General features: G+C 42.3%; 1 protein-coding gene across 2 annotated transcripts; it reads left to right on the forward strand.

Moving 5' to 3' along the window:
* Positions 1 to 307: 307 nt before the first annotated feature.
* Positions 308 to 15,901, forward strand: PPIC (peptidylprolyl isomerase C). 2 transcript variants are annotated; one of them, XM_056848016.1, is made up of 6 exons: positions 308 to 430; positions 8,832 to 8,945; positions 10,312 to 10,405; positions 11,269 to 11,453; positions 12,707 to 12,868; positions 15,876 to 15,901. In XM_056848016.1, the coding sequence occupies exons 1-5, from the start codon at positions 308 to 310 to the stop codon at positions 12,839 to 12,841; spliced, it is 651 nt and encodes a 216-aa protein (XP_056703994.1). In that variant the 3' UTR covers positions 12,842 to 12,868; positions 15,876 to 15,901. The 2 variants fall into 2 exon arrangements, with proteins under 2 accessions (XP_056703994.1, XP_056703995.1); XM_056848017.1 differs by having other exon boundaries at positions 15,880 to 15,901.
* Positions 15,902 to 16,768: the final 867 nt, after the last annotated feature.

A 16,768-nucleotide genomic window follows, 5' to 3' on the forward strand; every position in this document is an offset into this window, starting at 1 on the left:
TTACTTTTGTTTTCTTGTAGTCCTGCTTCTTCGGCAGAGCCCAGGCCCACCCGCGCGCGCCTCCAGGGCCCCCGACGAACAGCCTCGTTCTCGGCCGAGCCGCCCTGGCGGCCTCCGCTTCGCCTCCTGCAAAGGGGAGCCAGAAAGGTGGGCGGGGCCGGGCCGCTCCCTTCCCGCGCGCCTGCAGGCTCTTCGCGCGTCGCCCCGCCTCCTGCCACAGTGTCAGTTGGGCGGCCGCCTTCCTCTCTGCCGCGCTGGCCTCGGCCTAGCAGCGAAGGGGGCGGGGCGAGAAGGTGGAAGGTGGAGGATGGGCGGTGGCGCGGGCCGCGCGCTGGGGCGGTTGGCGCTGCTGTGCGCCTTGCTGGGCCTCTCGGGGCGCCTCCCCGGGGCCGACGGCTTCAGGAGGAGAGGACCCGCCGTGACCGCCAAGGTGACTATTATGAGCCCGCCGGGGAGAAAAGCCGGGGTTGTGGCCCGCTCCAAACCGGGGAGCCCGAAACAGCCCTCCGGACCCTTCTTTCTGTGGCGGGGGTGTGTGTGTGTGTCAAAGGCCTGTGGTCCCATCCCCCCCCCCCCCAGGTCGCTCGGAGACTCGTTGGCAGCCGGGGAGAATCACCATCTCCCTTTCTGTCCACAAGCTGGGTCCAGCGTGCCGTTGATTGGTAGGGGAGGTTTTAGGCTGGCCATCTCTCTCCTTCCAGTAATAGAAAAGGGCCAGAGTCCAGTAGCACCTTAAAGACGAACAAGAATATTTTCTGGCAGGGTATGAGCTTTCGTGCAGTAGTAGAAAAGGGCCAGAGTCCAGTAGCACCTTAAAGACTAACAAGAATATTTTCTGGCAGGGTATGAGCTTTCGTGCAGTAGTAGAAAAGGGCCAGAGTCCAGTAGCACCTTAAAGACGAACAAGAATATTTTCTGGCAGGGTATGAGCTTTCGTGCAGTAGTAGAAAAGGGCCAGAGTCCAGTAGCACCTTAAAGACTAACAAGAATATTTTCTGGCAGGGTATGAGCTTTCGTGCAGTAGTAGAAAAGGGCCAGAGTCCAGTAGCACCTTAAAGACTAACAAGAATATTTTCTGGCAGGGTATGAGCTTTCGTGCAGTAGTAGAAAAGGGCCAGAGTCCAGTAGCACCTTAAAGACTAACAAGAATATTTTCTGGCAGGGTATGAGCTTTCGTGCAGTAGTAGAAAAGGGCCAGAGTCCAGTAGCACCTTAAAGACTAACAAGAATATTTTCTGGCAGGGTATGAGCTTTCGTGCAGTAGTAGAAAAGGGCCAGAGTCCAGTAGCACCTTAAAGACTAACAAAAATATTTTCTGGTCGGGTACGAGCTTTTGTGAGCCACAGCTCACTTCTTGCATTCATGGCTCATTACCAATGCTGATTTCTCCACACCCATCTCTCCCCTGGACATCACAGACTCTTCTGCATACCACACATCCCATCACACCTGCTATTCACATTTACATACTGTTAACATTTACATACTAATGCTTGTCTGAATTCACTCTCCTCTACTAAAAACAGATGGATGCACATTCTAGCTGTATCTGAAGAAGTGAGCTGTGACTCACGACAGCTCATACCCTGCCAGAAAATATTTTTGTTAGTCTTTAAGGTGCTACTGGACTCTTGCTCTTTTCTACTACTGCAGACAGACTAACACGGCCACCCACTGGGAATCTCTCTTTCCAGGCAGGATTCCTGTGCTTCGAACGGTTGTATGCCTGACAGCAATTCTGCAAGCGGAGCTGGCCTTAAGCGTTGCATTCCTATCCCGGCAAGTTAGTACTTGTTGGGGTTCTGCTGCGGTGAAAGATGCAGGCGGCCCGAAAAATGTGGGCTCCTTTGCGAGGGTGTACCCATATAACAGCAACTTGACGTGCAGACCGTCTCTTCCCCTCCAGTTTTTGAGGAGAAGTCTCAATTGTGCTTCTCCAGGACAGGGAGGCTATACGTTGTCATCCGCTGTGTGCTGGGTGGCACACGTCCTAGAAACGTCTGTGTTACTTATGAAACTTTACAAATTCCAGAGCAATGGCCGTGTTCTGTCGTAGCAAAATAAAATGAGTTCAGTAACATCTTAAAGACCAACAGAGTTTAATTAAGTTTTTTTGTGAGTCAGAGCTCACTTCTTCAGATGTATCGAGGGTCTCCACTCCCGTTTCTGTTTCTTGAACTCTGAAGGATAAATTTAGCTACTTGGACGGACACTCTATGCAACTGATGAAATGAGCTCTGGGACTCACAAAAGCTTAAGCTGGAATCAATGCTGTTAGTCATTTCTGTGCCCTCCCTCTCTGCCCCTAAAGCTCCTGGAGATACTAGCCAGTGGCCTGGCTTACCTACCTATTGATGCGACTATGCTGGACTTTACATCTGGATTGGCATTCAAGACCTGATTCATGATTTTCATGGCAGGTAACACAAACTCTAGATGTTTGCTGAAGACGCAACCCTCTTGATATTTAAGCAAAGGAACAGTATTGAACAAACGTGAATGTAAAGCTGATAGCTCTGTTTAACAGTCCTCTGGCTACTTCATACAATCCAAGGCATCACACTATCAACATCAAGTACCAGATGTGTGTAATAGAAGAAGTTGGTTTTTATACCCCGCTGTTGTCTACCATTAGGAGTCCCAAAGTGGCTTACAGTTGCCTTCCCCCCCCCAAAAAAAAGGCACCTTGTGAGGTAGGTGGGGCTGAGAGAGTTCTGAGAGAACTGTGACTAGCCCAAGGTCACCCAGCAGGATTCTTGTGGAGAGTCCGCCGCTTTTAACCACTACACCATGCTCACTCTCCAGCTTCAGACATTTCAGACATCTCCAGTTAAGAACTGCTTCAGACATTTCAGAAACAGAGGAGGCGAGAGTGGCTCAAATTTTTTGTCTGCATACTTCCAAATCCTGTCTCAAGGGGAAATTATGTGCTGCATAGCTAGCAATCGGGTAGTGGTTTGCTTATAATAATGTTTTCACAGATAGGTTTGAAAGAAAAAGTGGCAGGATTTTATGCAGGTACACCTGGTTTAAGGGCTCCCTACTGCTCCCTACTTCTTGCTGGCCCTGACCTGGATGGGCCAGGCTAGCCTGATCTCATCAGATCTCAGAAGCTAAGCAGGGTCAGCCCTGGTTAGTATTTGGATGGGAGACCACCAAGGAATACCAGGGTTGCTGTGCAGAGGAAGGCACTGGCAAACCACCTCTGTTAGTCTCTTGCCATGAAAACCCCAAAAGGGGTTGCCATAAGTCGGCTGCAACTTGACGGCACTTCACACACACACACACACTTCTTGCTGAGCTGGATGGAAGGCGGGGGTTGGGTGGATAGCTTTGGCCTTTGCCTACTGCTTGGAAGGATGCCGTGGGCAACCAGTTCCTTTGATTTGGGTTCCCTTCACCCTGATAATGACAATGTTGAAACATCGAGCTAATTAGGCTCATGAAAAGATGACTCAGGTTGTCTGGACTTTTTGGTGAATGTGAACACTCCTGCAGTATAATACGAAGAGGCAAATGAGTGTACACATAGTGTAAATAGGGTTCCATCTGTCCCACTAGTGCCAAACTCCAGTAACCTCTGCTGGTAAGGTCAATGTTAAACATTTTATTCCATTCCCACTGATGCAATTTGGTCTGGCTGTAGCCTTCAATCAATGATCAGTGCTCAGAAGAAGAAACACACACTGCAGCTGACAGTTGTCCATTGTAAATACTACTTACATAGATTTTGTTCCCTGTTGGAGGCAACCCAGACTGTCTTCTGCGTTTCTTTCTTCCCTGACCATAGGACCGACTATGTATGCCCTTCTCTCTTTGTGTAATAAGATTCTGCAGGAGACTCAGAGCTGGTGCTGCTTCATGTCCCCCCCCTTTCCTATTAATGCAATGAGTGCCATGATATTTTAACATATTTCCCCTTCCCCTGCAACTGATAGCAAATAATATGAAGCAGGACAGGTCACAGGTCAATTCACTGTGCTATGACATCATTGTATATTCTTAACATTATGAGAAAAAGGGGAGAGACATGGAGCAGGAACAAATCCATTACAATAAGTTCCACCATTATTTAGTACCAACACACTAATTTGTTCCTATAAAGACTGAATTCTTATTAAATCCTCAACATGTGCAGATCCTCTGTGGATATTTATGCTAGGCAAGTAGAACATACGTTGGATTTCATATACAATAGTTACCTGTGTGTATCTCTTTCTCAGCTAGTTGAACTGCAGCAGAAGATAGCAAATGCCCGGAGTCTTCCCTTTGACGATCTATAGACCTTGGAAAGTATTCTGATTCCCTTATATCAGTAGTAGTTGCAATAACTAGTGAGCTTAAACAGGCACCCTATCAACACCAAGTCTTGAGAAACCCAAGACTTTTAAATTACTTTTTACGAAATGAAAGGCCTGAAAACTTGAATCCATATTGTTATGTTTCTTTCTTAATATAATGTTCGTGCCATTTTTTAGCATATGCAATCAGTTTGGCAGTGTTTAGCCATGTGAGCTGATGAGATTGGCTGACCCTACCTCTGACTCCAGTGCTGAGAGATGTTTTTGTCCTGAAAGCTGGACCATCTCATTGCTTTGCCACCTCTCCCTTTGTGTTATGTTTTTGTGACATGTTCTGTTCTTGCCATTGCTTTGGAGAACGGGTTCTATGAGATCAGTCCAGTATAAATCTTGCCTTAAACGTGAAAGAAGATTGACATTCTGGTATCAATTAACACAGATCATTCATCTCAATTTCATACTCCTCTGAGTTTTGCTTTCAAGGTAATAGGACATGACTGAAGCTTGAATCCAGCCCTAGGCATCATTTTATAAATAAGAATTTTTTTTCCGCAAAATGTATAAAATTGACCCGGTGAGTTAGCAGTGATTAATATTCTACAGAATTCACAGGGCACTTAAGTCTCACTTGCTGAAACTTGCTGCTTTATTACATAATTAGTTCATCTAACATTTCTTTAATGGTGATGCAGGTAGCATAGAGGGTTCAGATATACAAAGAAAACAATAAGTGGTGCCTGAACTTTGTGAAACAGAAGATAAAATAACAGACTCTTGTGAAAGACATCTAGGTCTACGTTACTGTCTGTTTTCACAAAATAATTTGAGGGAGAGAGGGGGGAGATACTAGTGTGTTGTTATGCGTGTTAATGCTGTCAAGTCGTGTCTGACATGGCAACCCTATAAATTAATGGCCTCCAAAACATCCTATCGTTAACAGCCCTGCTCAGGTCTTGCAAACTGAGGTCCATGGCTTCCTTTATTGATTCAATCCATCTCATGTTGGGTCTTCCCCTTTTCCTGCTGCCTTCAACTTTTCCAGTGAATCTTGTCTTCTCATAATGTGACCAAAGTAGGATAACCTCGTTTAGCCATTTTAGTTTCTAGAGAGAATTCAGGCTCGATTTGATGTACAGCCCACTTGTTTGTTTTTTCAGTGCTCCATTCAATGAATCAACTTTCTTACTGTCAGCTTTCTTCACTGTCCAGCTTTCACACCCATACATTGTAGTAAGGATTTTTTGTTTTGCTGTCTAGTTGCAGCTGACTTATGGTGATCCCCGTAGGGTTTTCAAGGCAAGAGGCGTTCAGGTGTGGTTTGCCATTGCCTACTTCTGTTGCAACCATGGTATTCCTTAGTGGTCTCTCATCCAAGTACTAACCAGGGCTGACCCTATTTAGCTTCTGAGATTTGACAAGATCAGGCTAGCCTGCTATCTAGGTCAGGGCTAACAGAGTATGGGATTTCAACTAACAAAAATCTGATCATGATACATCACCAGGAGGTTATCTTAAATATGGGTTGCCAACAACAAACACATCCTTACATTTAAGAATCTCTTCTAGTTCCTTCCTGGCTGCCCTTCGCAGTCAGTCTCCTTCTAATTCTTAGTTGCAGTCTTCCTTTTGGTTACTAATTGAGCCAAGGAATATAAAATCTTTAACAATTTCAGTTTGTTCATCGTCAACCCTAAAGCTGTGTAATACCTCAGTAGTAATTACTTTTGTCTTTTTGATGTTCAGCTGTAATCCTGCTTTGGCACTTTCTGTTTTAACCTTCATCAGTAGTTGATTAAAGTCTTCACTAGTCCATATAATCATATGACTATCTAATCAAACAGATTAATATTTTATATAAATAATAATTACCTTAATTTTATATAAACAATTGCTGCCTTAATTGCAAACGGTATAGTTAGTAAATATTGGTATATAATATTATTATTTTATTATCTAAGATATAAAATATAGTTATAGAAAAGGAAAGATATAGTTTTTTAAAATAGTTATGAAACCCCAAAAGTTCACAATGTATAATATAGTTGACAGTTGATAAAATAAAAAAGATAGTGTTGTCTAACAATTAACAGTTGGCAATTAACAATGAAAACAACACTTTTCTGTTTTTCTTCCTACTTATAAAAAAGAAAAAAAATACCGAGAAGAAACAGCAGATGGCAACAAAGATTTTCTTAGCCCAGTCTTATTGAGCAGTCCTAAGGGGGGTGGGTAGCAGTGTGACTGGGGATGGCACAGCTGGGTTGCCTCCTAATTGGTTTGCTGCTCTGCGGCAAGCAAACTGATTGGAAAATTCCCCAAACCCCTTGAAACTGCTCCATTCAGTTTCACAGCAAAAGGAACGCGTATCCCAGGTATTTGGTCACGTTTCACCATAAGGCTTTTTCAGCCTAAAAATCTTCTGTAGACCACCGAGGGTTCTCTCAATAAATGAAGCTTCCAATTCTGTATCCAGAAGATACAGAAGTTCCTTTGCCTTTATCATCTTGTGGCTATTATTTCATTACCCCAGCAAGATAAGTACAGATTGGACATGCAGCACGTCTACTTTATTAAGTCCTTGAACTATGTAACAGTTATGAGCCAGAAGTATCCTTCGCCAGCTGGGTTTCTCATGCTGCACAGAAAACATGGAGGAGTTTTCTCATTTAATATGAAGCATTGTGCTCTTCAATAACAGCCATCATTGGCGTCTTGTTTGCCTTGGATTTCTAAAGGGGTGTGACTCACAGTGCACATTGTATTGTTGTGTTTGTACAATTGTTTTTGTATCGTGTAATTAGATAGTTATAGTGAGGTGCTTTTGTTTATCTTGTATCTATTGCATGTCTATTTTGTGAAATACAGAGATAAGTTTGGTCTACATGCTGTTATTTCTTGTGATTAGAAATATTTCTGACAAAAGGTAGAAAAATAATAACAACCGAACAAGTAAAGCTGCTTTTACAAGCATTGTTATCAAAACTCAGAATCAGAAGTCGCAGGAGCCACATCCAGAGAAGAGGAAGGAGGATAAAGAAAAGAAAAAATAAGGGTGGGGGGAAATGAATGAATTAAAAATAATCTCTGTAAATTTGAAGAGATTAAACTCACCTTCTAAACATTCAAAAAAAATCAACTAAAAAAAACAAAAACCAGATATGTTATGTGCCCAATAAACTCAAATTTAAAAAGATCAAGAACATATATTAAATTGCAAAAAATTAGGTAATGTATATACAGCATTAACACAAACAAAAAAAAGGGTTGCATAACACAAATTTGGAAGTATTTGAAGAGTTAAAAGATCAAAATGGAAGTTACCGTATGTACTCGCGTATAAGCCGAGTTTTTCAGCCCAAAAAAAGGGCTGAAAAAGCCGAACTCGGCTTATACGCGGGTCAATACGGTGGGGGAGGGGAGGGGGGAACTTACCGCCATCATCGCCGCCATCGCCCGCGAACCTTTACCCGGCCGGCAGGGGCCTTCCTGGGCCGGCAGGAGGTTCCTGCTGGCTGCTCCGCTGCCGCTCAGGCGCCCGGGCGCCTTCCTCCTGCCGGCAGGGGCCTTCCTTGGCCGGCAGGAGGTCCCTGCCGGCCGCTCCGCTGCCGCTCAGGCGCCCGGGCGCATTCCTCCTGCCGGCAGGGGCCTTCCTTGGCCGGCAGGAGGTTCCTGCGCTCTAAAATGGCCGGCAGGGGGCCCCTGCGCTCTAAAATGGCGGCCGCCATTTTAGAGCACAGCATTGCCGGTAAAGGGAATTTCTTATTGACCCTTGGCTTATACGCGGGTCAATAAGAAATTCCCTTTTCTGGCCTCAAATTTGGGGGGTCGGCTTATACTCGGGTCGGCTAATACCCGAGTATATACGGTATTTGATTTTGAAGATTAGATTACCAGCAGGACAGGTATGGACATTGGTGTCAATATATGCTCCTAATAATTCTAAAACTGATTTTTTTGAATTTTTTTACCAAATATTATTACACAAGGAAAGATTTTATTTTTTTGAGATATTAATGTGGTTAGATGCAAAAAGACAAATGTAAAAATATTGGAGGAAAAATACCCAGAAATGTGTTCATGTATGTGGAAATTTTAAAATTGGGAAAAGGCTGAAGAGCACTTCATCCAGGTGAAACAGATTTTACATATTTTTCTGATAGACACCAATCATATTCAAGAATATACATGTGTTACATTTCAAAAACGTTAATTACAAAAGTTAGGAAAGCAGAAATCTTAACAAAGACTTTGGCGGATCATAATCCAATCGAATTAATCTGGAAAAATTGCAACAAGAAAAAAAAGATGAAGACTAAATAATAATACTGATATCTGGAGTATGGGGATCACTTTAATTCTGGCAGACCTCCCGGTCCCACCTTGAGGTTGGTAACCAAATTCCTTGTATATCACAGTCTTTAAAAGTAAGGCTCTAAATTTCTTGAAAAGCTTAGAGATATGTGTATTGATTATGTTTTGATCTTTCATGTTCTATCATATTTGTAATGTTTTATTTTTGAAAATCTCTAGGTATTCTTTGACATACAGATTGGTGGCAGAGATGTTGGAAGAATTGTAATTGGATTGTTTGGGAAAGTGGTACCAAAGACAGTAGAAAACTTTGTTAAACTTGCAACAGGAGAAGTAAGTTGTATTTTTAAATATTTGAGTAAAAAGATGAAAGTTAAAAACACCAGAGCAGTTTCTTTTTATGAAATGATTTTATTTTGAAACTGAAAACTGCTGTGGTTATTTCTTCTGTCTGTTGTGCTTCTTCTCAAGAGAGATATCTCATCTCTTGTTCTCCCTACTTCTTTCCTCAGTATGTATGATAAAAATTTGGGTCTGACTTATACAACTGTGCAGTTGTATGGCAAATGCATTAAATTTAACCTGCGTGGAGGTGTTTTTTTCTTGAATGTAATAAGATATTCCTTAAAATAATGTCAAGAACCAGTAAACAAAACACCCCATTTCCCCACTGTTCCGGGCACAATGCCATAGATACTAGTTTAATTAAGAATGGATTCAGACTTCTAGATGCTGTCATGTTTGATTTTGGCAGGCCTCTTTAGGGAAGGCGCTCATATAGCTGAACTGCAACGGACAAAAACCCTGCTCTGTGCTCATAATGATTTCATTTCTTTGCAATCCCCCATGTGTCTGGCACATGACCTCGAGCTACCATAGTTATAAATGCACCGCTTGGTCAGATACACAGCAGACAGCCAGTTCTGCCAGAGTCAGGCTTGATATGTACATATGGATAAAAGCAGTCCCGTATAATAGTCCTTCCATAGGGGTTTACATTTCTGATACTTTGCTGCTCTTGCTAAAATTGGTGGACCTGTGTGGTGATTAACTGCATACATATGGAATGGAGCTTGCATTTTAGCTCAACTGGCCTTTAGGATTCCATCTAGAATATCCATGGGTAGAAGGGGTATGTGACTTTTGCTGATTCCCTCCTCCCTCCTATTCTTGAAAATCCCCTGTCCTCCTGGACCATCATTTAGGGGACCATCAATTGTTTGCTGTGGAAAAGAGCAATCAGCGAAAATTGCTCTCATTTTTATATCCAAAAAAGTTCTAGGTGGAATCCAAGCCATTGTTATTTGATTATAGGAACAGGGCTTTAGGTACCTCCTGCCCTTTTACATAACCTTAGTTGGTGAACTGTACATGTACCAAGCTGCTTATTGTATAATCTCGAGGCTGTGCATCTTGCCGCTCTATGCACTGTTGTTGCACTGTGACAGACAGGACTTGTCCAAAGTAATTTTATTTTGCAAGTTTATTCTGTCTTGCCAAAATACTGGAATATCTTAGATGCTATATATATAGAGAGAGGGAGAATGGCAGGCAGGCTGCATTTTTTAACATGCTTACCTTGGAGAAACTGGGTTGTCAGTACTTTGGCACTTTGAAACATTTAATATTTTATTTAACTTTCCTTTACTTTGTATAACGCCTGGCAAAACTGCAACTGTCATTCTTAACTCTCTTTTAGAAAGGTTTTGGGTATAAAGGAAGCAAATTTCATCGTGTTATCAAAGATTTCATGATTCAAGGAGGTGACTTCACAGCTGGAGATGGCACAGGAGGTGACTATTTTAGTCTCTTATGAATTTTAAAAATATGAAGTCTTGTGTCTGATCTCCTTTCTAAAGGACAAAAGGCTTACAGCACAGTGGCAATATCTGAAATGTAGCCATTAGAGTCTTTTATTATAGAATGAAATAAGAACAAATAAGTCTTTGACTGAACTGAACCACCAAATTAACTTTCCTAACACGATTCATAATCCTTCTCTCATCTAGCATCAATGAACTACCTTTCCTCGACTAGTGTAAGTAAATACATCATTGTGCCATTATGAAAAAAAAAATTCCCTATGTACTTCTCACGCTTCAAAGTGGAAGTTAAAATTCTGAAAATCTTGTAAGTGGTTAGTGTAAAAAATTGGCTGTTTTGGATTGCAGGACTTAAAGATTTTAGCTTCAAGTAACCTAAATGGAGCAAATCTCCCTTTCTTCCTCAAGTCCTATTTTTGTCTGAACCAACACAGCCCAAATTTATGCATTTTTTTCAAACTTGGAAGTAAGTCATTGTGTTAGATCCTGTCCATGCGATCCTTAGGAGGGTATGACCCTTGGTCCCTCTCCGTACTACATTCAGTGCTGATGCCTTGCTACTTAGTGTAGATGTATAAAGTTTTATTACTGGTGTTAAACGATGTTTAAAAAAATACTAAAAGGCAGAAGCATAGTCATATGAGTGCAAATGCAAGTTGAGTTCTACATGCTCAGATCCGAGTACAGGATTATTGAATCCAGCACTCTGTTCCATGTACTGGGAGGCTAGGCATGAGATACCTACTCATGATACCTACTACAATGTACTCACATTTGGATTTGCGCTAGGGTGGTAGTCTGATGATTTTTCATAACCTTATCTTGATTCCCAGGAGTGAGCATCTATGGAGACCGGTTTCCTGATGAAAACTTTAAACTCAAGCACTATGGTATTGGATGGGTCAGCATGGCTAACTCTGGCCCAGATACTAATGGTTCCCAGTTCTTCATTGCTGTGACAAGGCCTGGATGGTTAGATGGAAAACATGTAGTATTTGGAAAAGTCATTGATGGAATGGTAAATTTCCCCATAGCAACAGTTTTTTATGGTTATTCGTGTCCAGTACTTTGGCTCTACTATTGTTGGTCTTAAAAACATACCTAGAAGTCTAATCTGCTGCATTTCTGGTGTATGGTTATGTGAAGAATAGTCCGTTAACACTGGTAGAAAGTTGTGTTCTTTACCTAACCCATTCTCCCCCGCCCTAAAAAATGACCTACAGAAATATACTTCTAATCTGCCCAGTTGGCAGATCTCTACTACTTGTTTTTAGGAGACTTGAATAGGTAGTCCAGTAGATGCTGTCATAATGCAGTATTCCTGGGCCCAAAGATGGATAATATGTTGCTAGGTTCAGAGTGTTTATATTTTTGTTGTGTCCTCAGGCTAACTGTGGCAACGAGTGATGCTGTACCCTAAAATGTCCCTGTACTGATTTTTTAAATTACCTGTGAGGTTTGTGTTAAGTGCAGCTAGTACTGCCTTAAACTACTCCCAGATTAGTCTGATTCTAGGGCACGTGTATTGTTTTAGTGCTTCAGGTCTCTATTTTATGTTACGTGCTTCGGCACATGTTTCAGCCTGCACCAGTATACCTAGACAATGGACTAATTTGTGCAGGGCAGTCCATCAGGCATCTTTTTCTTTCTCAAATTCAGGTGCACAGTGAATGGAAAGATTTCACAGAATGGATGTCCTTCCCTCCGCAGTTTCTTGAGGGTCAAGAGACCCTTGGGGACAGAATGGGAAGCAGGGGTGGGGTGGGGGTGGGGAGCTACAACAAAAGATAGTTGTTAGAAAGCATCGTCCTCCACAAACACATTATTTCATGCACTCTTCCTCCATTTACACAAGAGCTCATATAACAGGGCAAGGGTGTCTTTTGCCATTTTCTTCTCCTACTCATTGTGTCCCACTCTGGCCTGAGGATCCTTGACCCTCAGTAGCAGCTTTTGAGGGACAAAGAGGAACTACAGGCAGAAGGAAGAAGTTCATTCAGTTATTTCCTTTTATTTTCAGTCCATAGGATCCAACATTATGTGTTTTTCCCTAATCACTTCCTGCACCAGGCTTTTTCTTAGTTTGCATTCAGGAATATAGAAGCAGATTGTCTGTATCCTTAGGGCTTTTTATGGGCGGGGGAGGGAATACAGCTGAGAGACATGTATATCGGCTCCAAAAAAGTAGGCGTCAGTGAACATCTCTTTTGTTTGTTTGAGAAAAGATATATAATCTTGCTGGATTAAAAACATATCTTCCTTGATTTTCAGATTGTGGTACATGCCATAGAACTGCAGCAAACAGATGAACATGACCGCCCTCTCCAAGACTGTATAATTGTAAACAGTGGGAAAATAGATGTGAAAGAACCATTTGTGGTTGAAGTAGATGAATGGTCAAGTTGACAATGTATGCAAAGGAACTAAACTTTGGTAAGCACAGTATGAGGAATTTTTTTTTTTTTAATGTGGTGATCACACAGGTAGCATTGAAATATCTGGGTGATAAATCAAGGTAGGTTAAGACTATGCTGCCATCTTTTCCCCAGGAGATGATTTTATAAAAAAATTTAAGAAAATATTGATTCAAGAGAGTGAATACGAACAAAACATTCTTACTTTTTATAATTATATGGTGTTTTTACAAAGAGCATTAAGTATTTCCCCCTACTACATTTCGGACACACCAGTACTTCCTTATTGATAACTAGAGTTTTGTATACACATCTATCAGGTGGCCAGCCTGACACTGCACAATGCCACTGAGTTAAATATGCATGGGAATGAAGCCATATAAAAAGTGTTACATTGGGAATATTGAAGTGATTAATTGTAGTTCATTTGAATACAAAATCTGCTTTCATGGAAACTGTCAACTAACACCTCTAAACAGGTCTGGCTCAAGTTGTGATGGCCTTAATTTTTCATCTCCCACGACCTTCCCTCAGCAAGATCCAAGGTGGGGGCTGCAGAAGAAATGCCTTCCTCTGCAGCCTTCCTTGGGCGGATGTCAAATATAAGAACATATGAAGAGCCCTGTTGAGTCAGACCAAAAGTCTATCTAGTATAGCATTATTTTCACACAATGGCCAACTGGTGCCAAAGAGAACCAACAAATAGGGCATAAAGGACAAAACCTTCCCTAGTACTGGTATTCAGAGGTTTACTGCTTCTGGAAGTGAAAGTTTTCTTTAATTGTTGTGATAGTAGCCATTTATTAATTTATCCTCTTAAGAATCTGTCTAATCCCCTTTTAAAGCCTTCACACCACCACTGGCAATTAATTCTACAATTTAATTACTCATTCAGTAAAGAGAGCCAGCATGGTGTAGTGGTTAGGAGCAGTGGACTCAAATCTGGTGAACCGGGTTGGCTTCCCCACGCCTACACATGAAGCCAACTGGATGACCTTGGGCTAGTCACAGCTCTCTTAGAGCTCTCTCAGCCCCACCTACCTCACAGAGTGGGGAGGGGTAGGGAAGGTGATTGTAACCCGGTTTGATTCTGCCTTAAGTGGTAGAGAAAGTCAGCATATGAAAACCAACTCTTCTTCCTTCCTTTCTTTTGTTCATCCTGAGTCTGTTGCCCAACAGCTCCGTTGGGTGTGATTGGGTTCTGGTATTAAGGGAGAGAGACAGAGAGTTCTCTCTAGCTACTTTTCACCACTCCATGCATAATTTTATAAACCTCCATCATGTTTCTCCTTAGTCATCTTTTTTCTAAATTGAAAAGCTCCAGACTTTTTAGTGTATGTTATAGGACAGGTGCCCCAATCCCTTAATCATCCATGTTGCCTGTCCTCTTCTGCAAGTTTTCCAACTCTGCAACATCTGTGTAGGGACACAGCATCCAAAACTGTACACAGCAGGGGCCCCAACCCTTTTGAGCTTGCATGTACCTTTGAAATTCTGACAGTGGGTGGTGGGCATGACCACTAAATGGCTGCTGCAGGAGTTGAATCGCTTCTCGGCCTTTTGGCTAAGATCAAGTGTAGTGTGCAGGAGTTGACGACAGTCACACAACGTCAGGGTGTGAGGTGGGTTATGCATAGCCCTGATAGTAGCTCTTCAATATTTCAGGCAGCTCTGATTAAAATGAACATATTGTTTACAATGTATTCTTGCATACACACTGAGCTAACTATGAAACCTTCATCTGGCAGTATCTGTCTTCATTTTGCAGGCATCTAACATACTTATGCAAAGGGGAAAGAAAAAAAATGCTTTTTCTCCTGCCTATCCCTTTTAGATGAGCCAAGCCATTTTTAACCTGCATTATAATTTGTAATAACAGTAATTGGTGCTGAAGAGCTGGCGAGAGCTCCTTGTACATTCATAAAGTAAGAGATTCTGGCTAGATTTCGAAAGGAACATGAACAATTTTTGAAAAGTGACCAGAATTTGATGCAGCGATCTTATCATCAGCTTCCACTTGAATTATAAAAATACATTCAAACTGGGAAGATCTGGTAACTTCAGTAGAAGTTCCACTTAGATACATTAAGCATTTTAGCCTTGGAGCCCAATTGTGTTTAGTCATAAATAAGTCCCACTGTGCTTTTAAAATATCACTCAGATATTTGCAAAGGCTTTACATAAGGCCACTGTCATCATTTTACTTGGTGAGCACCAGAAAGGTGGCAGTGGTCATCATGGAACCCAGGGCACCCCACACTTTCTCAGTTTCTTCTTTAAACTGGCCTGGGATCACTCCTTTCAACAAAGCTATTTCCTGTTAAACACTTAGGGAGTTCAAATGAAACTATCAACCCTGGAGCTATTTTCCTAGATAACTGGTTATGGATCCTTTCTGATCCTAAACCAAATGTTTCTTTTCACTCCAGAGGAGAATCCTCCACCAGACAGCTCGCAGCTCACACCACCATCTCTAAGCTCTGTTAACTACTCACTCAGTCAACTCTCAACTGTCAGTTTTCAGCTGTCATCCTTAGCATTCCATTTGAACTCCCTGTCAATCACAGGGTTCAATGACCAGGACAACTCCCTAGAATGCAGCTGTCGGTCACAGCAATGTGGCTGCCCACTCATGTACCAGATGCATACATCTCCTGTGTTGCTGCTGCTCCAGCATAATCCTGGCAGGGTGCTAAAGTGCCTCTGCAGACCACCTTGGCCCCCACGAGGCAGCATTAGAGGAGGTGATAACAGGCAAGCGACACCTGCCGCCTCCTCCCACATCCCTGCCACCTTGCCAGTCCACAGCACCCCTTTAGGCGTTGAACCAGTCTTGTCTTTAAAGGCACATATTATGATGCTTTCCTAATTTCAAGTTTCTAAAGGTGGAAAAGGAAAAAATGCAGTTTCTGCTTGGCGATTACCACACAGCATTTGCTCCTTTCCCAAGATAAAGAATGTTTGGAATACTATTTCCAATGAACTTGTATATGGGTATTCTTCATGGACTTTTTTTCCCTCCCCAGACAGACATTCTACATAAATGAGGAATATGTGCCTTTCCTGTACAATAGAGGAGGACTGAGTTTCAATTTGTTAAAATACAACTTATGCAAAAGGTGAACGTGTTATTACTACAGCTATATTACATGACCATTTAAGAGAAAAACCTCTTTATCCACCATACTATATAGTTTATGTGTGCATTAAATTTCAGTTATTGTAAAAATGTATTTTGGTCTTCTAAAAATGTTCAGTTTTCTAAAAATCTTGTATGTCATGCATCAGTATTCCAATATGACCTACATCAGTTGTGAAACATATTTGGAGATATTCTTCCTCTGAATGTGCAATCTTACAGTTTACTGACATGGTACTGGACGTATAATCTTCAGAGGAGATGTTCTAGAGCATTATAGGCTGTATATGTTCTCAGAACAGAGAGTAACCTTGAGGCCATGTGTGGTGTTGAGGGTTGCTTATATTTGCCAGCATAGTCTTACATAAATGTAGTACTATTCAGAGTTGACAACTCTGACCCTGCACTTACCTCAGGAGACCACAAGCCCCACTGAAGGTGCACCATGCCAGCAAGCCCCAATGCTGGGGAAGTCGTCTATGAGATTGCTCGGCCTTGATGAAGTTGACTCGGGAGTCAGCCAGCTTGAAGAACTCCAGCCAGCTCTCAGCAGCATGCTCAGCAGCAGAAGCCAACCAACCTGAGTTCTTACCAGAGGCAACCCTGGTGCTGGGACCCAGGGGAGCTCAGGTAAAGGTGCAGGGAGATTGAGCAGCCTTGACCTCCTTAGAGATCGGGCGGGGAAGCCAGCCCTTTAAAGAGGTCCAGGGGAAGGGCCAGTGAGCTCACCAACCCAAGACAAGGATCCATTGGCACAGGAACGTGTCACTCCCCAGTATT

Source organism: Euleptes europaea, chromosome 4 (assembly GCF_029931775.1).
Source record: "Euleptes europaea isolate rEulEur1 chromosome 4, rEulEur1.hap1, whole genome shotgun sequence".
Classification (NCBI taxonomy): domain Eukaryota; kingdom Metazoa; phylum Chordata; class Lepidosauria; order Squamata; family Sphaerodactylidae; genus Euleptes; species Euleptes europaea.

Excerpts from the sequence above, each read along its gene's own strand:
- PPIC (XM_056848016.1), top strand. The coding sequence starts at position 308 with ATGGGCGGTGGCGCGGGCCGCGCGCTGGGGCGGTTGGCGCTGCTGTGC. Across the intron at positions 431-8,831 it reads GACCCGCCGTGACCGCCAAG|GTATTCTTTGACATACAGAT; the intron begins GTGACTATTATG and ends GAAAATCTCTAG. Across the intron at positions 8,946-10,311 it reads TTAAACTTGCAACAGGAGAA|AAAGGTTTTGGGTATAAAGG; the intron begins GTAAGTTGTATT and ends ACTCTCTTTTAG.